The 24,559-nt window shown below is 35.2% G+C and overlaps 1 protein-coding gene across 1 annotated transcript in view; it reads right to left on the bottom strand.

Annotated features, from left to right (window-relative positions):
* The window catches only part of ND-ASHI (NADH:ubiquinone oxidoreductase subunit ASHI), a 57,962-nt gene that overhangs the window by 25,406 nt on the left and 7,997 nt on the right, over positions 1-24,559 (bottom strand). The window contains exon 2 of the mRNA XM_090405571.1: positions 9,642-9,859. Within this exon, the coding sequence (XP_090261697.1) occupies positions 9,642-9,859 (218 nt within the window). The remainder of the gene's footprint in view (positions 1-9,641; positions 9,860-24,559) is intronic.

Below are 24,559 nucleotides of genomic sequence, written 5' to 3' on the forward strand. Positions count from 1 at the left end.
GTTTCTTTCTATGTAATATATATACTTATAATATGTAAATAGTCCTTGTTACCTATCGTCTAATGTATATTTTAACAAGTTAAATTTAAAAAAAATAAAATAAAATATCTATCTATCTATCTATCTATATATATATATATATATAGATAGGAATACCTCGATTATCGCGGTTATTGTTGCCACGAAAAATACCGCAATAATCTGGATAAATAATGCGTGTAAAATGGGTGATCATTGCCAAGAATTTTTCAAATCTATTAATTAAATTTTATATATCAAGTAAAAAAGAAATGTGTTAAACATGTTAAGTAAAAAATGAAGGTTCATTTAGAAAAACAAGATTATTCTTTAATCTTTATATATATATAAGAAGTACATGGATAAAAATTGGTGTAGAGTTGTCTGGTGGATTTTTTTTTTAAATTTTCAGCAATTCTAAACATTTCGTCCATTTCTTTGAGGGTAAATTCCTTCGGTACCAAGTCAATTTGTTTGTCATTATCATTGGTTTGAGCATCGTAAGCACGTTCTCTCTTGAGGTTAATTAGGTCTTCATCATCCAGCTCCTTATCATGTGGCTGAAGCAGGTCCTGAATATCACCTTTTTCAATTTCTTTTAGTCCTAGATCGAAGCCAAGCTTAGTTATGTCATTGATAACACGGGTTACTTCATTTTCAAATCCTTTAAAATCATTTGCACAATGAGGAATAATTTTTTGCCACAAAGCTCTCGGGTTGCTAGACGTTACTTCACTCCATGCTTTCTTGACATTCTCAATGCAATTTTTAATATTGAATGCCTTCCAGAATTCTGTCAAAGTCATAGCTTCATCTCCTGTAGTCTTTTCTATTGCTTGTGAAAAAGTTCTTCGTAGGTAACATGCCTTAAAGGATGCAATCACACCTTGATCCATCGTCTGGATGATGGAAATGGTATTAAGTGGTAAATAAATAACTTTTACATTTTTGCACAAATCATTTAGTGCTGTTGGATGACTAGGTGCATTATCTAATATCAACAAGATTTAATGACTTGCAGTACCTTTCAGCTTCAGGACAAAAACAGTTTTTAAACCAATCCTCAAAAATAGTTTTCATCATCCAAGCTTTTCTATTGAATCTCCAATGAACAGGGAGAAAATTTTTTATCTAAACTTCTAAGTGGGTGAGGATTTTGTTAACGATAAATAAAGAGAGGCTTCATCTTGCAATCTCCAGAAGCATTGCCACATAGTAAAAGTGTTACACGTTCCTTCAAAACCTTGTAGCCAGGCTGTGATTTTTCATTTTTTGCTAAAAATGTTTTAGTGGGCATTTTTTTCCATAATAAGCCCGTTTCGTCAGCATTAAATATCTGATCATCAGTATAATTTCCTTCTTCAATGATCTGTTGCAATTCACCAGGAAAACTAGCTGCTGCTTTTTCATCGGTACTTGCAATTTCACCTTTGTACACGAACACTATGAATGCTCGATCGCTTTTTGAACCGATCAAACCACCCTGAACTTGCAGAGAAAATTTCTTCCACTACTGACGGCGAATCATTTTCACTTTCTAATTGTTTTCTTTTTAAAGTTTCAAACAAATTCAATGCTTTTGTTTTTATAGTCATTTGACTAAGAGGAATTCTCTTTTGGTTACAATCTTCTATCCACACCGACAATAGCGTTTCCATTTCAATCATAAGATGGCTTCTGTTTCTCGTAGTTTGGGACACAGACGAGGTCGATGCACTTTGTCCTAGTTGCTTATAGTTTGCAGCGTGGTCTAAAATATGGTGAACAGTTGATTCATTTAGACCATACTCTCTTGCAATTTTGGCTTTGGTTATGCCTGCTTCATACTTATTTATCATATGCAACTTATCTTCTAAGCTGATCACTCTACGTTTCTTCTTGATAGCTGTAGACTTGAAATCATCCTTGTTTTTTTAGCATTCATTGTAGGGGTAAATAAGAAGAGAAATTAATATCCACATGTACTTCAGGCAAGGGCGGATAGTTACTAGTAAGTGGTGAGAAGGTGCCGTCGGAAAAAAAAAACAAAGCGCTACAAGAGAGTGATACCTGGAGAGTGGTGACTCGAACTGGTTGCATATGTAGTGAGCTACATCTCACGGCCGCGATAATTCGAATTTGGAGTGCAATAATTGGAAATTTTGTATCAAATTATAAACCGCGATAAATCGAGAATCGCGATAATTGAAACCGTAATAATCGAGGTATTCCTGTGTATATATATATATATATATGAAGAAATCATATGGAAAGAATGATCATGTTAGGATAATCTTAGTAAATGCAGAAAATACATAGCAGGAAAGTGTTGAATGTGCTAGAAACAGCTGAGTTATTAAGTGATCATTTTGATAAGGTATACATCTCTGAAAAACCCATTAGCTCTGTAGAACACTGAGTTGGATCTTGATGAAATGATAGAGGTGGAAGAGGATATTAATAATATTGAAAGAGTATAATGCTAACAGTGCAGTGAATTTGGATGAGATATTATTAGTATGCATGTTAAAGGAATGTGCTAGAGAATTAGCTAACCTTTAACTTGGTTGTTTACCTTGAGCCTCATCATGAACATAATTCCAGTATACAAGCGAGGAGATGAACTGATGCAGCTAATTATATACCAATCTGTATCTCTGTAGTAATTAAGAATATTAGAGAAGCTGGTGAGAATTGTATCCAGAAGAGAGTAGATAATATGTTGGTCTTTTATTATTACTATTGTATGGGCTCCATAGAGTCAAGAGACTCATCATGGGAGACCCAAGCTATCCACACAATCTATCATACCTCTTCTTGAACCCATTAACAGACAAAGCACTCACAACTGACTCTGGCAACCCATTCCACTCATTGAAAACTCTCCAAGCAAAAAAATCTAGTCCTCGCTCCCCTACTAACCACATCTTCATTCAACTTCCAGGGATGATCTTTTGTTCTGGCACCTCTAGCCGAATACTAAAACATTTCACCTGCATCCATCCTATAAAACCTTTTAAGCAAATTAAATGTTTATCATATGCCCTCTTTTCTTCCTATCAACCAACTTCTGCAATCCAACACACTCAATCTATCCTCATAGGGAACATTTCAAAGGCTACTCGCCATCTTCGTCACTTGCCTCTGAGTCCTCTCCACAGCTTCCTCATCCCCAAGAAACCCACAGGACGACACTTGAGCACCGTAATCCAGATGTGGACATATCAAGGCCTTATAAAGAGGAATAACAACTTACTTATCTCTACTTATGTGTTCTTCAATAGCTAAGTAATCTTATGGGCTACCTTAGCAACATGTCTTCTAAACTTGAACTCTGTCTACAACTGCCTCTAAATCTCTAGCTTCATCTATTTCCTCAAGTACAGTTCCATCAATGTGGTATACAACATGTAGTCCATTTATCCCAAAATGCATAACCTTACATATCTCCAAATTAAATGACACCCATCATGGGAGACCCAAGCTATCCACACAATCTATCATACCTCTCCTTGAACCCATTAACAGAATTTTATTCTTTTGCTCATACTCACACCCTATTTAAATCATCTTGTAAACTTCCCATATTGTCTTGATTAACTATTACTCTACCACCATCAGCAAACAATTGAATATCTCCTTTCACGTTATTTCCTATATCATTTATGTTCATCTGCAGTTTTCAACATTCCTGCAGTTCATCAACATTCCCCACTGGAGTAAAGAATAATGTTTTAAAATGGCCTCACAAAGAAAAATCCACAGGATTTATGTCAGGGCTGCAAAGGCCATGTAATTTGTCTCCACCGTGATCAAATCATTGTTCAGGAAACCTATGAGCAAGCTATTCCTGGTCTCATGATTAAAATGTGGTGAAGCTCTGTCATGCACAAACCACGTTTCTCCTCCACGTAAGGGGAACATCATCAAATACAGCAAAGATGTTTTCGACCAGGCTTTACAAGGAGTCATGATATAAAGGTCCTATAAACCTGTTTGGCAAAAACATATGGCTCTATTAATCTGTTTACAAAGATACCTGCCCAATGTCATATGTGAAAAGCAAAGAGAAGAGAAATCCTTGGTTTTCTTTGTACACCTTTCACACTGTAGAAACTGTTACAAGATTATCATCATCTGGCTTGAAGTTGCTTGAAAGTGCTTGAAGCTGCTAAAAATGGTATGGGTAAAGCTGATTGTCATGCAGGATCCTCCGCACAACTGGTTCGGAGACATCCTCTCCAACTGCAATCCTCTTGTCGATAGGGTAATTATTATGAGATGAAATAAAAACAACAGCAACCATGCTTACCACACCTATCCCATTAACACATTCGATGAATGCCACCTTACTCCTATATCCCATGAATCAGGTTATTGAGGCTGTTATTTGGAAAATACTTTATCTCCAGCTACTGTTGCTAGTGAAGTTGAGACAACCCCTCAGAGACTTCTGGAAGGAATACATCTTACACTGTACAAAAAACACAGGTGCAGCATGGAATGAGGTGACAGCTTATCTGAATGAGGTTTAAAAGAAGCTCATGAAAATACGTTCATGCATCCACAGGGTTCAACAAAGCTTACAAGAGACATAACAAAATGGTAAAAGTAGCTGTAAGAGAAGAGGAGCTCTTAAATGAAGACCTTATAGACCTAAAATCATAGAAAGTTGCAGAAAAAGGAAAAAGAAGCCATATCCTCAAAACCTTTAGTGAAAAATTTGGCAGAAGCATTTGATTCTGTTAATAAGGTAATTCAGTTGTTTGAAGAAATGAACCATAACATAGAAAAATTTAGTAAAATTCACACAGTGATGCAGAGAAATATTGTTGTAACTTTTCTAAAATACACATTATGATCTGAGACACAGACAAGAAAAGCAGATATTCACTGAGGCTTTTAACAATTACTTTGTTCCACTTTAAAATATTATTCTGTATATGTACATGTACTAAAAGGTTGGCAAATGTGGAAAGTACCCAAAAATTAGTATTTAATGACCTTTACTGAAAAATACTTTTTACTTATAAAATTCCAATGTCTTCATAATCACTAATCATAAAGAATATGATCAGTCATCATTATGCTAATGATTCAGATTATAAAAAAATAATAATAAAAAATTTGACAATTGCTAATCATAACCATACCATATTACAGATATATATTCTCAGCAGTTTTAATTGCATGGAAGCAGCACTCTTTTGTATTTGTGTTTTTGCTCAGGAGAAATGCTCAAAAAAAGCATTGTTTTGCTTTTAATTTTTTTTTTTTTTTTGGAAAGTAACCTGGTAACAGCCCCTGTAGTGGAGAGGGTGAGATATATTTAGCAAAGTACAGTAGATTGCCTTCCTGTGATGAGTCCTTGGACTTCCTGGAGGTGTCAGGTAATAATAATAATAATAATTATATTCTCCAATGAAACTATCAGATCTAAGGCTCTTGATCCTTGTATGCTCTCCCTTACACACTGCCTAAGACAGCTCTCTCAAGAACTTAAATTAATTTTCCTTATATCCAAAATCTCTCTCTCTCTTCATTCTAATCTTTATTACCATAATTAAAATCCCATAACTATTATTATTATGTGACACCTCCAGGGAGTCCAAAGACTCATCGAGGGAGAGTGTGCCAACAGCATCGAATGACTGATCCCTTCCAACAACTAACCATGCTCAAACTTGCTTAACTTTTTGCGAGACATTAATAGTAGAGGCTCTACCAATTGACCAACCTTCCTTTATTCATTAATCCATAATCCAAGTTGCTTATACATTTTCTCCTCCACATTTCCTCTATAGCAACATCTCACTAAATATCCCTTCCTTCAAACTTCTCCTTACACCACAGTGACATTATTTCCCTCTTACATCTCCACACTTCGTGCAGACATAATTCCTCTATCATCAGCAGCACTCCCTTCCTTCTTGTCCTTTCTATCCGCATGAAAACATTATACTCTTCAATTTCTATTCACATCTGGATATCATCCTTATCCAACCATGTTTCACTTATTTCAACTATTTTTGGGTGAATAAACTCAAACAGCAAAACCATTTCATCTTCCTTCTTTCTGATGTTCCTGGCACTTATAAATGAACAAATCACCTTTATTACTATTTATCATATATATCTCTCAGACAAATACCTCCCTCCTCACATCCTAGGCTATCTCATTCCTATGCTGACCATCCCCATACATATACATTCACTACAACGTCTAACATCCACTCTCCTATGTCTCCCTATTCACCAAGAACCCCCCCCCCTTGCCACCACCATTTTCCTGTTCATCTTGCATACTTGTTTGCCATTATCTCTCACACTATTACTATTCCCATTTATAACCACTCCATTCTCATCAGTTCCCTCCTGATCTTTCATTTCACCTCTAACTCCTCTGATCTCTCATATCCAGCACTTCAGTTACCCTGTTCATTCTCCCTGCTGGAAAATATACCTTGCGCACTCTCTAATCCACCACATCTTTTTATGATAGAATCCCCATATAGTGCTATTCTTGAATCATTCTTTCACACTCTCATTCATATCCACCATACCTGTAATTTTATTCTGTACATGTCTCATCCCATTCCTCATCTTAATCATTTCATTCTTCAATTCTTGCATTCCAATAATCGTTCCCATTACTGCTTCGTCAGTGACTTTCTTCTGTTCACACAGTCATGCCAGCTCTTCCTTCATCAGTTAGACATGCTTCTGCTTCCATAATTACACCCAGTTTTCCTTTTTTAACTATTTCTGTATTCACAATTGCATTCTCTACACTCATGTTCTCATGCTCACTCTTCTGGCTATTATTCTTAGTTTTACATCCATCACTGCCTTTCATCTTTGATCTGGTATTCCTCCTTTACAGTTCCTGACTTTCATTCAAATCACTGCAATCCATTAACAAATCACACTTCTACAGAATCTCATTCTCTCACTTCTTTTGTTTAATCCCTCAACAAACACATCGACTGCACACATATATATAGTACACTCCCAACAACTAACCATCTTAGTAAAATCCACACCACCATACATGTCACAACCAAACTAGACTAAAATTATATTAAAGTTATAATGCATTGCTAATAATTAATATCTAAACTTACCTTTTTTCCTCAGATAGTATGTTGCAGGAGACTGAACTACCATATTTACTCGAATATAACTCATACTTTATTCTCCAAAATTAAAGTTAAAAAATTGTGATGTGAGATATGTGCGAGGATTTTTGGAAACAAATTTTTTAGGAAAAAATTAAATTGATGTTTAGAATTAAATTCTTAGTATTCATTATAATTTTTCACATTATTTTTAAAACGAATGTACAGTCATACCCCGACTCATGTGAATTCGGAGTTACGCGGTTTAATATGTGTACGTATTCCCGTCCTGCTTCACGCCTCACCACTAGTCTTATCTTTCAGGTGCCGGCTGCATTCGTCGGTGTCGCACATGCTATGAGCAAGCACTGATGTGTTTCCATTCATACATGATTTTTATAGTCTACAAACCTTGCGATTGTTTTTTATTATTATGTTCTTGATAAAAATTTTATCACATAAAAAAAAATAATGTCCTCCAAAAGAAGCAAGTCCGATTCTTCTACTGCTAGCAAGAAAAGAAAAACATTGACTTTGGAAACAAAACTCAACATTATTCAATAGGATTTTGAAGGTGGAATGAAAATTTGTGAGCTAGCAAAGAAGTTCGATCTACAGGAATCCACAGTAAGAACAATCATAAAAGAAAGGTTTACAGGTTTTGGAGGACATAGATTCTAATGAGGAACGAATTGTAGCCACAAGGCAAGGAATAAAAAAATCATTAGCTTGCTATGAAGAAATTTTGCATGACAAGAAAAAGACATGCCGTCAGACAAATCTATTAGATTTTATGAAACCATCGACATCGAAATAACTTTTTTTTTTTATGTATGAAAAACTGCAATTATGATTATATTTCTTAAAAAATATAGGTGTTTTTGTAAACCTTTGGTCCCAATTGTATGTTTGTATATATAAATTACATGCAAAATTATAACGCAAGTTACGCGAATTCGACTTATGTGCTTTTTGTTGGTCCCACCTACTGCGTAACTTCGGGGTTTTACTGTATTTAAAATTTAATTATCAGCATTATTTATGCGATTCAAATACATCATGTGATGATGTATTTGAATCTTTAGCAAACAAGCTTCATTATTGCTTGTCCTTTTATAATTTCAGAATAATAAGATCATCATGATTTAAAAAAACTGAAAATGGGCATGACTTACCAAGAATCTACTATTCGTTATTCCTACTTCCAGTCTAGCATATGATTAACATGGTATTACCAAAAAGATCATGTGACTCAACAACAAAAGGCAAGCGCTGACAATTGTTGAGTTGAAATGCTAATTCTCTTCAACCGAATTCCAAAATATCTGAAAAGTGCCATAATAACATTCACTATCTATTTCTTAAAGTTTTAAACTTTATTCATGTGCAAGGTATATGCGAAACGTTTTCATTTCTTTTTCCATAAAGTAAAATCAGGGGTGCGAGATACATGCAAGGACAAGTTATATTCGAGTAATTACAGTATTCACCCTCTACGGGTGAATACTGAAAGGCCAGTAGAAGTAGAATAGTTCAGTTATCTGAGCCTTTGTTGCCAAGTGTACAACGATTGTTTAAAAGAAGAATCAAATATATGAAACTGACTTTCATCAACTTTTCTATTTTTCCTTTCTACCTATATGCAAGCTAAAAAACTCAAAACTACAAGTAATAATTGAAATGAATATAATTAAATTGATAATATTGATAAAATTGTAGGTACAGTTTCACCCCCTGATCCTAGCATCTGATGATTTAAGCTTATACTTTGGGCAGAGGTTTAGATACTAAGTAAATCACTATATGATGAAATATGTTGAAAGTTTATTTTTCACTTGGTTAGACTATAATAAATTTAGTTTAATCCTTTATCCAAGTGTGAGCAAACAAAGTTTGCGCCTGAAAGTATCTTCAGGACTGGGGTAAGATGGTACAACACTGGGCAACTCATTGCAAAGGTGGAGCAAGCTAACATTACTCCTATCTCAGTATCTCCCATAATGCAAAACACATCTCCTTGCGGATATGTATAATGTTATGCATTAAGGGAAGGGCCACTACCCAGACTAGTTTCGACTTTTATTGAGGTCTCTTCAGTGGGAGCCAGGCCTAAGTGGAGATACTAGGCAGAAGCATTAGCAAGGTCATCTCTACCTATAGGGATTGCCAAACGGTGTGCCACCTTTTTATTAAATTACTCTGGATTTAGAGAAAGATGTTGAAAGTTTATTTTTCACTTGGTTAGACTATAATAAATTTAGTTTAATCCTTTATCAAAGTGTGAGCAAACAAAGTTTGTGCCTGAAAGTATCTTCAGGACTGGGGTAAGATGGTCCCCAGTCCTGAAGATACTTTCAGGCACAAACTTTGTTTGCTCTCACTTTTATTATATGATGAAATAATTTCTGATGATTACATATTAAGATTTTCTTTAACTATACTAAAAGTTCTTTTGAAAAAGACATCTTGTTATTTTATCTTTTGAAAAAGACAAAATAACAAGATAATGTGAAAAGTCAAACTTACCGGTTCATTATAATAACGCTTCGTTAATGGAAAATCAAATGGCTCATGAGAATTTCTAGCTTCACTTGATACGGGAGGTAATTTTGGATAATCGCCATATCCACTGCCATCAGGATAAGGTTCATAGTCTTGCAGAATTAATCCATACTTCTTGGCAGCTGCTTCTCTTTCTTTCTGGGTCACTGGATAGGGACCTGGCATCCAGTCCTTGTTCCAGTCTATGCAATATATTTTCAGTATAGAACTGTTAGCATGTTTTTAAGTTTAAGTGTCTTAGTTTTCACAGGAAATATGAAAATTAGACCAAAATTACAGAGCCCTTGCTTCCAAAAATTTGCTGATGTTGTAATATGTGATTCACAATACAAACTAACATTTTACTTCATAAAAATTATTCACATGCAATGCATACTTGCATAAAAATAAACTGCAAGCTATTTATGTTTCTTCATGCAATTACTAGACAAATTTGTTCAGTAATTGAATGAAGTTTTTTAATATACTCAAGCTTAGTAAAATTTAACTTTTACTAATACATTTTGTTGTAGTGAATTAAATAGTTGTTTTTCTTTTTAAATAAATTTTTCTGCCTCACTCTCAGAAATTTTCAGAATTTTTTCACTTTCTCTGTTCTCGAAGATGTTTCTATACATAGACATATATGTATACTGTACATGCAAAATAATACAGTAACTGCAATACATCACATATGTATGTATCTCTGTTCCCATATAATGTAAATGCATGTCATAATAACATTTTATTGCAACTTGTTGTTCCTTGTGTTGTAAAGTAACTACATAAGTAGCTACAGTTAGTTGTGCATTGTTCAATCAAGAATACTGAAAGCCTAAGTAAAAATACATTATAAACATTTTATTTTTAGTCACAAAAATAGAAGAACTTAACTTTTAGAGTAAAAAACCACAATTATCAAGAGCTTAGCCAGCAAGCCATCATAAAATGAAATGACAAGTATGGAACATCACAAGTGAAAGGGGTCACAAAAAGTTTACTTATATTGTAGTTACCATAGAATATTTACATTTTATTATTATTATTAAAAGAGACCTCCAGGGAGTCAGGGACTCATCAAGGGAGGCCATACACTACACGCACAAGCTATCATACTTGTTCTTGAATTCATTCAGACTGTATGTACACACAAGATCCAATAGCAATCCATTCTAATCAACACACACCACTTTGAGAGAAAAATCTAGATCTCACTGCCTTCTTAGCGACATTCATTCTCAGCTTCCAAAGATGCCACTTATCCTTTGCATACCTGCCATAAAATAAAAAAATTTCATCAACTGAAATCCTGTATGATCCTTTCAGAAGTTTGTAATTCTCAATCATATCATCCCTCTTTCTCCTGTTTGCTAGTGCCTGCAGTCTACAAATTCTCAATCTGTTTTCATAATCAGTATTCCCCAATCCTGATATTTTTAACACTATCCTTTGCACTCTCTCTCTCTCTCCACCTTATTGGAATCACAACAGAAACCAGAAGACCAGACCTGCATACAATAGTCAAACTGAGGTCTTATCAAGGCCTTGTAAACAGGCAAAATGACATCCTTATCTTTACATGTGAACATTAGATTCAGCATTGCAATTATCTTTTGAGTTGTATTTGCAATCTTTGCTATATGGCTTCTGAAATTCAACTTCCTATCTACTACCACTACAAAATCCCTAGCCTGATCAGTTTCATCTACCATAATCCCACCAATATAATGACTTTGAATATCTAATCGCGTCGAAGTGCATGACTTTACATTTACTGACATTGAACTGACATCCATTTTCCCATGCTTACAATTCCAGCCTATTCAAATCATTTGGAAGTACTCTATATCATTCCTGATTATTCTACCTATCTATGCATTATCATCAGCAGCAAACAGTTGAACGTCCTGTCAAATCCTTCTTGTGATACACCACTAGGTACCTTAAATTTTGTAGACTCACCCCCCCCCTGTATTCTCACTTTTTTGATGTGTCAGTCAGCCATCCTCTTATCCACGTTAATATTTTATTGTCCAAACTCATATTCTTCAATTTATGCAACAGTCATCAATGCCATAAAATAAAACAATGGTAACATTATTTATAACATTATTTGAGCAAGTTGCTAAAATATGACCTTCCCTTAGTAAACCCATGCTATTCATTGCAAAGTAGGGATTTGCTGTTAACTCATTTCTGAATGCGAGTTTTAACCAACTTTTCCAAAATCTTCACCACCGCCGCTCCTGAGATAATGATGACTGGTCGATAGCTGGATTCATCGGTCTTTATACCACCCTTGTGCAATGGGATTACCATACATTTTGCACTCCTGCAGAATCTTCCCTTATAAGAAAATAAAAGAAAAATTAAGCAGCAGAATAAGAAAAAAGCACAGAATCAGGTAAGTTACTATATAATGAAAATCAGGATAGTATTTGGTATGGTGAATCTATCAAAAAACAGGCTGTCGATGAGTGGTTATAACTTCATGTTTCCTGGAGCAAAAATTAAAAACATAGCACATGCAATTGAAAAACAGAAAAGAAGAGTAAACGAGATCATAATTGTACTCACAATTTAACTAGTGATAAGTTCAGTATGAGAGAGGATATAAAAAGGTTGCTGGAAAAAGTAAAGAGTGAGAAAGTAAAAATCATAAGTATATTACATCAATATGACAAAAATTAATTAAGAAGGTCTATGATGGCAAATGATTCTATGTGTAAGCTGTGTATAAGGAGTGGATGCAAGATTCTGGATGTGTGGAGGGAATTTGAGGGAAAATCAGATTTGTATAAGAGGGATGGCCTACACTTGAATTAATTTGGTATCAGGAGTGTTGAAAGACTAATAACTGGTATGAGACCTAACACAGAGTCAGGGAAACATGGGCATTATCATGGAAGTGGTTATAAGAACAGAACAATTTCAACTTTGTGTTCATCTGGTTCAGACCCATCAAACATATGCAAAGATGTCTGCATATATAAGACACTAGAGAAGAACAGAGATCTGCAAGTTATCCACCTGTGTCATGCAGACAAGAACATACAAAATTGTAGGCATTACTGAGACCTCACTATCAGAATCAGACATAATGATATTAAGTGTAAAGGGTAGAGTATTTTTAGGAAGGATACACAGGACAGGAGAGGAGGGCATGCTGCTAATGATATCAGATGACTTGAATCCAGTTCGATTTGAGACCTATGATTACAATACTAATAACAGATTTTCATGTGGCAGTGAGTTTGAAGCCATCAGGTGTGAGGGGAATCTAACAAGATCAAATGCATAGTGGGATGTTGTTACAGATCTGATGGATTGGTTGCTAGTGATAAAGAAATGCATCATAAAAATCACAAAATAAAGACGATGGGCACAAAAAAAGAGTAATCATAATGGGGAACTTTAATTATCCAAACACTGAATGAGTATCAGTAAAATCTCATGAGAAGAATGAAACTGAATTTTACTGAGTTGCTGGAAGACAATGTTCTCAAGTAGCATGTGACAAAAGGAGTTCGGTCAAAGAGTGTTAGATTTGATTATAATGAATTATATTATAGTGTCAGAGTATGTTTCAGTTAAAGATGTAACTATTCTGCCTCTGGTTGGTGACAGCGATCATGTGATACTTGCTTGAAAAGTGAGTAGGTTTATGAATGTTCCTTTTAGGAAAGGATACATGCTGAACTACAAAGCAGAAAATTATGACCAACTAAGGAGTTAACTGAGTTCAGCGCAATGGTATCGGTTGCTGGATGGGAAGAATATTGACAGTGAATGGAAGCATTTAAAAAATACTTAAATGATAAAATACCAGAAAGTTTCCCGAGAGTTAGAAGAAGAAATAGGGTAGGAGTCTAATGATGGATGTGTAATCTTATCAAGCAAGAGATTCATAAGAAAACGATGATGTGGAAGGAATACCGTGTGCATAAGGATGATGTCCGTTATGAAAATTATAAGCAGTAGGCCAAAAGAATTATAACTGTTGTACAGAAAGCTAAGTCTAAGTATGAAAAGAAACTGGCTCTGCAAGCTAAAGTTGTTAACTCCAAAGAGTAAAAGAAAGAATGAATATGAAAGAATAACTTTACTAAATGCAGATGGCATGAGGATGACAGACACAGAAGAGGTTGTTCAACTAATGAGTACCCATTTTGCTAAAAAGCTATCAAACTTGGTGAATGCAACATTAAGCTCACCTCTTTCCTGGATGAAGAAACTCAGGTATATGAGGAGGAGGTATTAGAGCTATTGCACAAACTGAATAAGAATTCAGCAATAAGGACTGATGGGATATCAGCATGAGTTTTCTTCCCTTATTCTGCTGCTTAATTTGTAAATGAAAATATAAAAAATTTATTTATTAATGCTATAAATTTATTAACATATCATTAATTAAACATATTACTATGTACATGCATATGGAAGATATTCACACTGTCTGTCAATACATATATCTTTGGTACTACAGCAACTGTCTGCTTATGATTGCATAAGGTCTATCCTGATAACTGCATATGAATGAAAATCGCATTTTACTTTGAAAAAAAAATTGTAAGGCAATTTATGGTCTCATGTAAAGTATATAGCATTACTGTCTTATTACTGGAATATATTCTTCAACACATTACCATGATAACAGTTACATTATAACTTTTGGAGTTATAATGCAAGAAAAGTCCACAAGTGAGATTCACCAAATTTTGTGAGAGACTTGAGGAGACTGTTCCCTAACATATCCAAGTTGCCAGATGGATGGCCAAGTTTAAAACTGGGTATCCTAAGACAACAGATGCCCTCCAAGTCAGGAAGACCTTCCACAGTGATCACACCTGAAACATTGATGCAGTGCATGCCATGATCCTTGATGATAGATGAATACCAGCCAAAAACAATCTCTACCAACATCTGACAAATGCAGAAGCTCTCAGTGGGTCCCCAAATGTCTGAATGCTGACCAAAAGAAAGAACATGTGCTGCCATCTAAAGGGATTTTGGGTCATTTTTGAGAAATCAGGTGCAAATTTTCTGGCTTGTATTGTGACTGCTGATGACACATGGCTTCATCACTATTACCCAGAGACCAAACAACAGTCAATGGATTGGAGACAAAGGCTCTCCATGGTAAAAGAAGTTCCTTACCCAAAAGTCAGCAGGGTAGTTTTGTGCCATTGTCTTTTTGGGATATGGATGGTGTAATCCTTAGCAAGTACCTCAAAAAAAGCCGTAATTGTTACAGCAGCAGTTCACTCAACAGCTCTGTAGGAGTTGAAGGAGGTATTGAAGGAAAAATGTCATGCAAAAACTGAGCAGAGGCATGTTGCATTTGCAGGACAATGCACCTGCTTACACTGCTCATGAAACTCAACAGACAATACACAACTTGGTCTTTCAACGTCTCCCTTGCCTACCCTATTTTCCAGACCTGACCCTGTCTGATTATTTCCTATTCCCAAATTTAAAGAAACACTTGAAAGGAACAAAATTTGCCACAGCTGATGAAGTCATATCTGCAGCTAAGGACTGGTTTGTGCAACAAGGAAAAGATGTGAAAAGTGTTTAATTTACAGTATAACCAAGTGAAAAGATGCCAAGAAATTATAATTCTTGGTTTCATCCTTTATCCAAGCGTAAGCAAACAAAGTTTGCATGTGAAGTAACTTCACGACTAGGCTACGTGTATATAGAGGCTAATGACTTTGCATCAATTGCCTTAGTAAAGCACATATCCTTACAGACAAGTATAATGCTATGCATTATAGGGACCACTATCCAGACCGGTTTCGACCTTTTTTGAGGTCTCATCAGTGGGAGCCAGACCCAAAAGTGATACCAAGGTTGAATGAAGTAAGGCTGAAGTCATATTTCCATATACAAGTAGTAAAAGGTGTCACACCTTATTACTAAAATACACTATATTAGGGATAGATGCTGAAAGTTTGTTCACTTGCTTGTACTATAAATTAAAGATGCCAAGAAATTACATCCTTGGTTTCATCCTTTATCCAAATATAAGCAAACAAAGTTTGTGCATGAAGTAACTTCACAACTGAGCTTCACGTCAATTGCCTTAGTAAAGCATATATCCTTACAGACAAGTATAAAGCTATGCATTATAGGAAGGGTCACTATCCAGACCAGTTTCGACCTTTATTGATATATAGATAATGACTTCACATCAATTACCTTAGTATCCCATAATGCAAAGCACATATCCTTATGGATGAGTATAATTCTAGTTCTCCCTTAACTCAAATTTAAAAATGTTTTAAGAATAAGACTGCAGTTAGGGAGAAATATTTTCGATAGGTTCAGCTAGCTGTTATTGTTTTAGAGTTATAGTTAAAGCAACTAAAGCTAAGAGGTCAGTGCACCGAGTCTGTTAATTGCATGTATTCTTCTAGCTGGTTTGCTGTTTTACAGGATGAAAACCACCTGAGTTCCCAGGAGGAACTGCAAGCTTCATATGAGACTAACCCACCTTTAGTCAAGAAGCTTCTTATAAAAGTTCTTTGTGAATTTACTGAATTTTCTTTAGTTAATGGAGGCCAATTCTCTGTGTCCTGGATGCAATTCAAATCCATGTCTTTCAGCTAAATGCCATCATCCACACATTAAGCTATAAATCTCTAGGATCACATAGCAAATTTATTTACAGGATGTGCAAATGAAGCATACAATTCAAGACCAATGGATTACATAAGAATTATTATAATTTATGAATTTTATTAATCAATCAATTTAATATAGTTATTTAAATATAAAACAAAATGTAAACAAATCATGCCACCTGGGGGCATCATCTGGTTAAAAAAAGAACCCTGTTGTTTCAAGGAACCAGGGTGAACACTGAAAAGTCAGATAATGGAACAAACTCCAACTCAATATCAGCAGAATTCGAGATAGGCACCAGAAACATAAAAAGTATCAATAGAAGAGAAAAATTAGACAAATACCGTAGATCCCCTTATCCATGGGTTTGCTTTCTGTGGTTTCAGTTATCCACGGACAACCCTGACCCAAAAATATTAAATGGAAAATTCCAGAAATCAACACTTCATAAGTTTTAAATTGCATGCCGTTCTAAGTAGTTATCAGTTATCAGATCGACTGTCGAGGTATCACAGTACTTGTTTTCAAGTAACCCTTATTTTACTTAATAATGGCCCCAAAGCACAAGAGTAGTGATGCTGGCAATTTGGATATGCAAAGAGAAGCAGTAAAGTGCTTCCTTTAAGTCAGTGATTCTCAACCTACAGGGCTCAAAATACCTGTGTGTGTGGGGGGGGGGGGCACGAAGAAAGTGGAAATCAAAGGAAAAACTGTAAAACTACTTTACTGACACAAAAACAATATATAAACAAAAACATAAAATAATAAAATCCATTAAATTGAATAAACCAGTTACGCTTATGGGAACATATCAATATTGCAAAATATACCAAGTGATTAAACAATAACAACGAATCTAAAAATTAATGGCTTCCTTAGGCCTGTGTTACAGAGCAAAGCTTTTCATATGATGGTGATACACTGGAAATTGACACTCTCAGTTCTCTTTCTATATTTAACTGAAATCTATATTTTGTTTTTAAGGCAGCCACTGCAGAAAAACCGATTTCACAAAGATAAGATATTGGAAATGGCAAAAGTGCATGAAAAGCTCTTGACTTTAGTGCAGAAAATTCATCATCAACACCGACACAAAATTCAAAGATCGATTTGGACGATTTGGATGCAAATTGCTTTCTGATTTCATTACTTGACATGAAGTCTATAAATTGTTCCTTTTCTTCAATTGAGAAACCTTCAGGGGTAATTTGAAATGGGTTTCTAACTCACTCGTACATTGCCATTATGTTGTCGTCAGTTATAAAATAGTTTCTAAAATTCTTCATCAACATTGTTAGATGATTTTCAATAGTTGCAAATAAAACTTTGATGTGTTGCTCTTCTGCCTTGTAGGCTTTGATAAATTCATCCACATTTGCAAACATTTCTAATTCTTATTGCTTTACCTTTTTGTTCCATAATTCTAGTTTTTTACAAAAAGCATTAACTTTGTCACTCATCTCTAAGATATGTGTATGTGTATTTTTTCCTTGGAGTTGCAGGTTTAATATATTTAGTTTCTCAAATATGTGTCCAACAAGTAGCTCAATTTCATTACAAATAAGTGGTGTCAAAACTTCTCTGCTTCTTCGTTATTTTCCTCTTCCAAGAAGATTGCTATTTCATCTCTTAATTTGTAAACACGTAAACATTTTCCCTGTGATAACCATCTTGTCTCACAGTAAAACAGTAATGCTGAATGTTCTGCTCCAGCCATGTCTTTGCGAAGTTCAGAAAGTCTTGATATTAAGGTCTCATTTTTATATAATTTACCATGGTTATACTGTTGTTAACACCTTTGCAGCAAGAGCTTCTCTATGAATCATGCAATGTGTCCAAATACATTGTGGGGATTTTTCCGAGCACAAGTAAACTTTTAAACCTTCCAGACATAACTCGAGCACCATCAGTGCAAATTCCAACACAACTGTATGTTTGCCTTGCATATAAAATCATCTAATATTTTGAACAATTCAGGTGCTGTGACTCTTCTTTTTATTGGTTACAAAGCAATAACTCTTCAACTGCTGATAATCCATCGCAAAATCAAATATTAGCAATTAAATGACAATCCTTGTTGCTATCTGTTGCCTCGTCAAGCTGAATTGAGAATAATTGGTCACAAAGCTTCGACAAAAGTTGTTGCTGCATAGTGGAGGAATCATGATTGTCCAATAGAATGACGCTCACTCTAAAAAATACCTAAGAAAAGGCATAAGACAGAAACAGAACATCTATAAGGAAGTGACTGAGGTGATTCTGAGAGAGGTTATCAATTAACCATATTGTGTGCCTCCTGGATACAACAAGTGTTTAAAAGATTTTGGTGCAATAACACATATGCGAGAACAACATTCTAATGAACAATTTTGGGATTTACAGAATGCTGGAAGTTGTATAGTGTGAGAAGTGGTATATTGAGTGGAAAAGGATACTGCATTTTTTGGAGGCCGAGACCTGATTACCTGATTTTGCCTGATAACGTGGGCATAATTCAAAGTGAGAGAATGCAAAGTGTGATATTTCTTGCACGAAATAAGGACTGCACTTTGTTAGCACTGAAGGTGATAAGGTTATCTTCACCATAACGGAATATAACAAGATCAGTGTATTAACAAAACAAATAAATAAAAGCTGTGAAGCCAATATATTATGTCTGTTAATTACATGTATTATTTGGTCAGCTTCTATTTTACAGGACAAAATGTCTATTTTGCAGAACAAGTTTCCAAGATGATAAACCTTGCCACTTCCACATGAGACTGGAAAATTTATCAGCTGAAACAGTCATAAGGATTCCTTACATCTCAGAATCTGAATCTAGGTCTTTCCAATAAAAGAGAAAATGGTGCACCATCCCTAGAACTGTTTTACAGAGGTGTTGGGATGGGAGAACCAAATCAGAACAATGCAATAGTCAAAGGAGTTCATGTATTCTGTTGAAAGTGGATAACTATATAAAAAAATTAAAGAAAATATACTGAATTTTGAAATTCACTTTATACTAATAATAACAATACTTTATCTATGCAAAGAGATCTAAAAAAGAAGTATACTGGATTTTGAAATAGAAAAATACATTCACTTCATGCTAATAACAATAACCAATTGCCTTTTTACTCCCAAGGGAGCATATAGCACATCCAGTCTGGTATCTCCATTTGTCAACAGAAAGTCTATGTGAGCTCCTGGTAGCATGCACAAACAAAAGCTTATTATAATTCAGGAAACAACTCATGTTCCCAATCCTAACTAGCACTGATGCATAAAATCTTCCAATTCTAGAGTTCGTTTTTCTGAATTCCAAGGAATGGAAGCCTGAAGTAGGGTTTGAGTTTCAAAGAGCAATCAGTACGAAAACTATTGCTGATTGCTCAGAGTTCAACAAAATCATGTGACCTGTGTAAGAGTCAAGTGAGTGATGTCACCCAAAGTGATGTTTGTGGTTTGTTTCCATTATGTTTACAGAGGTGGTTTATGGTGTTTGGAATGGTGGTAGATGAATGGTTTCTATGAATGTGATGTTTTGTTTTATTTATCTTTTTACATGATTTTTTCCTAGTAGTGTGCGTTTTTCAATATGACTGTTTATGATATTGAAAAACACACACACACTACTAGGAAAAAATCATGTAAAAAGATAAATAAAACAAAACATCACATTCACAGAAACCATTCATGTGCCACCATTCCAAACACCATAAACCACCTCTGTAAACATAATGGAAACAAACCACAAACATCACTTTGGGTGACATCACTCACTTGACTCTTACACAGGTGACATGACTATTGTCTGAGCAATCAGCAATAGTTTTCGTACTGATTGTCAGATTTTTATGAATATATTTTTATTTATTTTTTGTTTGTTTTTCTTTGTTCTATCATTTTCACATCAATTTTGTTTCTCCTGGGATGGCATGTTGGTTTTGAGATAGCTCTCAAGGGGCCAAAGGTCAGAGATGTTTGATTCTTGGCACCCATGTTTCTGGTGTGTTGGTTTTTTGTTCATGATACTAGTGTTTCTGTTTGTGATTGGGTAGCATGTTAGTTTCACTGACCCTTTTAAGGTTAGGTTAACTATCAATAGCTGCAGATCAGTGTTTCACTCTTGGTACTATGTTTCTGGTATTGATTTTTGTTCATGGTATGAGCGATTATTTGTGATAGGGTGGTATGTTGGTTTTCTCAGACTGCAAAAGATCAGATTCTTTGAGGGCTGCAAGCCAGATGTGTTTAGTAGTGTCAGTGATTTGCGATATATTCGTTTTTGGTGTTGTCTTTTTTGGGTATTCATTTAGCTGTTTTCATTTCCAACACCAGATGATACTGGTGTTTCTTTTTTTTTGTCTTCTTTCTGTTAATGCTTCTGTTGGGATTCCTCTTGATGTCATTATTGCTGATATTTCTTCACTTGGAGGATTTTTTATTTTTTTGCTGCATGTGTTTTGTTTATGCCATAGATGGCCAACAGCCGGCTCACAACTGCACTTACAACAAACGATGCCAAGAGTGAGCTTTTTTGTATTGATGTTGGTTTAGTAAAAATATATTTCTGAGCACTAACCTTTCTCTTCAAATTACGTACAATTTTAGTACGTACTTGTCCAACGTATTCTTGGTATTTAGCAGCATTGTGCTGTGTGTAGTGGCGTTTGAGGTTATATTCCTTGTGCACAGACAATACTTGCAAATGTTATGGTTGCAGTTTGTGTCCCCTGGTCAGTTACTTCAGCCTTTGTGTACTATGAGTAAGAAACGTAAGATCTGTGAAGAAAACAGGTCATTTCAGGAGAAATGGGAAAATTAATTTCTGTTTCTAAACAATAACGACAACAAACCATCCCTTGTGTGTTTGCAAGTATTGTCTGTGCACAAGGAATATAACCTCAAACGCCACTACACACAGCACAATGCTGCTAAATACCAAGAATACGTTGGACAAGTACGTACTAAAATTGTATGTAATTTGAAGAGATTAGTGCTCAGAAATATATTTTTACTAAACCAACATCAATACAAAAAAGCTCACTCTTGGCATCGTTTGTTGTAAGCGCAGAGATAGAAAAAGCAAAAAAATCATTATCTGATGGTAAATTTGTAAACCACTGTGCTGTGAAGGACATGCATTTGGGGAAGATAAAATTGCCAGTGAGTTTGAAAGCATCCCAGAAATATGTAATTAAATTTAATTTAACAACTTATATTTAAATCAATCAAGTATTTTATATTGTTCTCCCAGTAGTAAAATGATTTAACAAATATAGTAATTCAATACATAACTATTGCCTTGAAAAAATGCAGAGTTTATTTTTATTAAGTTCTGTCTTAAAGTGCATGGTCCGTGACGCTATCATTCATCATATATTGGCCCTCGTATAGAATGAAGTTGGCCACGCCTGGTTTATGCCATGGATATTCTTGACATTTTACATGTTTGTATACACAGATTAAAATATCTTGAACACATTATTGGGTTTAATGGAATAAATGCAGCACATCTCAGTTACTGAAACATCATCAGGGAAACAATATTAAAATTGCAGAAACACACAAATTTTCACAAACACAAAGTGGAAAAGATTAGACAAAGTCTAAAATCCACCCATCCTTCCTGCCCCCCCCCTCATAATACGCACCTTCTACAAAACGGCGACACACACACACACACATGCCTCCTCATGCCACATTCATCATAAAAAATTAAATAAAAAATTATTGAGGAGTGCCCTCTATGGGTGCTGTTGGCTAGCCTTAGCTCTGTTGGGTGGGAGGCCTAAGAGCTTCCCAAATCTTGGGAAGTTTAATACAATTATTACTAAATATATGAAAAGCCAAAGGCTTCAATTCAGTGACATAAAATTATTTAAATTAAGGGATATTACATCCCATATTGTTTCACAGCCGAATATAGAAACTATATAAAGTTCGGCAAGTCCAAGCGTAAGCAAATACCTGGATAGTGCAACACATAGTCCATCTGGTAGTGCAACACGGGGCAACTCATAGTAAGGGTGGAGCAAGCTCCATTCACTGTTCTTGGTATTTTCCCATAAACCCAGCTCCTAAGAGCTGTATTATAATACTTCTCTCATAATGTATTCTACATTATGAGAGAAGGTCACTACCCAGACCGGTTTCAACCTTTATTGAGGTCTCATCAGTGAGTAGCTAGAACTAGATAATACCAAGTTTGTAGCAAACAGAACTTACTTACCCCTACTAAAAGAATTGCCAAGGAGGTGTCCTAATAAATTACTAAATATATGAAGAGCCAAAGGTTTCAATTCGGTGATGTAAAATTATTTAAATTAAGGGATATTACATCCTATATTGTTAATACAATTATATTTATTAAGATTTGGTTGGTTTTTTTAATTCTGCTGCTGATTCTAAAAAAAGTCTTTCAAATTGGTATTTTTTGTGGTGAAGTATATTAGTTTTTTTCATTTGATTTTGTGCAAAGTATCCAAGACAAGGTCGGCAAGCTCGGACTGGCCATACTTATGGCAACAGATGTATTTTTTTTATGTTCATATAAGCAGATATTAGCAGATCTCCCAGTTTGACTGTAATATAAGTTGCAGGAACAAGGGACTCTAAACACCTGGAACTGACAGAGGGGCAGAGGATCCTTGCGCAAGCAGATGAGGGTAGCTAGCTTTAGATACAGTTTGGATACAGTGCAGAGATTGCACTTTTTTTTAGAGTTCTCGCCATTTTTTCTGAGGTTCCCTCCTCTCATCCCTCTCAACATGTTGAGAGGGATGAGAGGAGGTGAGAAAAACAATTAATTATTGACTTTGTGGCAGTGCAGCTATTGGATAGAAAAGGCTGGCAAATAAAGGAGAGTTCAGCAGTAAAATCAACATCAGTAGGCTGGAGGCTCTATTCACAAGGGTTTTGATAACACCATATTATTAAGAGGGTGGATGATGGAAAGTTTGTGTATATATCTGCCTGGGTGGGTGGGTTTTCTGTAAATTAAGAAAGGGTACCATTGGGAAGACGTGTAATTAGAGTATCTAGAAAAGTCAGGTTATTATTATTTTCTTTTTAATAGTAAACTGGATTCTGGAATGCAGTTTGTTGAGCTAGAGAAAGAAGGAGTTGGTATGACTATACGATGATTGCCTGCTCTCCCATGACATGGTGGGCCATATGATTCAGACGTTATTGGAAGTAAATCATCATGGTGAACAGTAGGCCACTGAGCAGAAGATTGGGAACCATTATGTGCTGCCACACGAAAGAAGAGAAACTGTTATGGATAATTATTTTTTTTTTCAATTTAGCAGGCTATTTGGCTGGTTATTTGCTTTTCATGCTTTTTCTTAAGTGGAGTTTCTTTAAGTGACTTGGTTGTGAGATTGTCTTTATTTTGCTCTTGTTTGTGATAGTTGTTTTGTTACTTTGTGTTTGCATCATATCAGGAATTACAGTTAATTTTTTATGATGAATGTGGCATGAGGAGGCATGTGTGTGTGTCGCCATTTTGTAGAAGGTGTGCATTATGGGGGGGGGGCAGGAAGGATGGGTGGATTTTAAGGTGGTAGATGTGTCTTTTGGATGTGGCAAGCAGTGTGGTTTTGTTTTAGGCAGCAGGAGTTTTTTTGAGGTGGGGCACAGTGGATGAGCGTTTCTTTGTTGGCAGGTGTGCTTTTTGTTCAGTGACATCACTTCAAATGATGTGCCAAAGTGGTGGGTGGATGTTTTTGAGGCGAGACATAGCAGGTACATGACTGAAGGTGGGTGTTTTTTTGGGGGAGGGACTACAAGTACCTTTGGTACTTATAGTCAACAAGTACCAAAGGTACTTGTTGACTGCATTTCTGGTATTAGATTTTTCCACGTTTCTGGGAATTTTTTTTGTTTATCTTGAAGTGGTGATTTGTTCATTTTGGTGACTTTAAATGGTCATATTTTCTCAAATTATCTGCATAATCATTATGCAAATTAGTTATCTATCAAGAGATAACCAATTGCATAATACTGTAACCAATTGCATAATAATAGATACTGTGAGAATGTCAAATAGTTGTGTGGACATGTTTAGGGCCTCCCTCGGTGAGGTCTAAGGATTCCTTGGAGTCGCCCGTAGTAGTAGTAGTAATAATAATAATAATAATAATAATAATGTTTATACAAATGCTTATGAACGAGAGATAACCAATTTACATAATGGTTATGCTCTCAAGAGATAATGTAAACAATGCCAAGTATAGGCAGAAATGAACATAGAGAACTTTTAATTTCTTTTCTGCAACAAAAAAAAA

The sequence above is a fragment of the Typopeltis vanoorti genome, chromosome 2 (assembly GCF_054136105.1).
Source record: "Typopeltis vanoorti isolate ZY-2024b chromosome 2, IOZ_Tvanoo_1.0, whole genome shotgun sequence".
NCBI classification, from domain to species: Eukaryota; Metazoa; Arthropoda; class Arachnida; order Uropygi; family Thelyphonidae; genus Typopeltis; species Typopeltis vanoorti.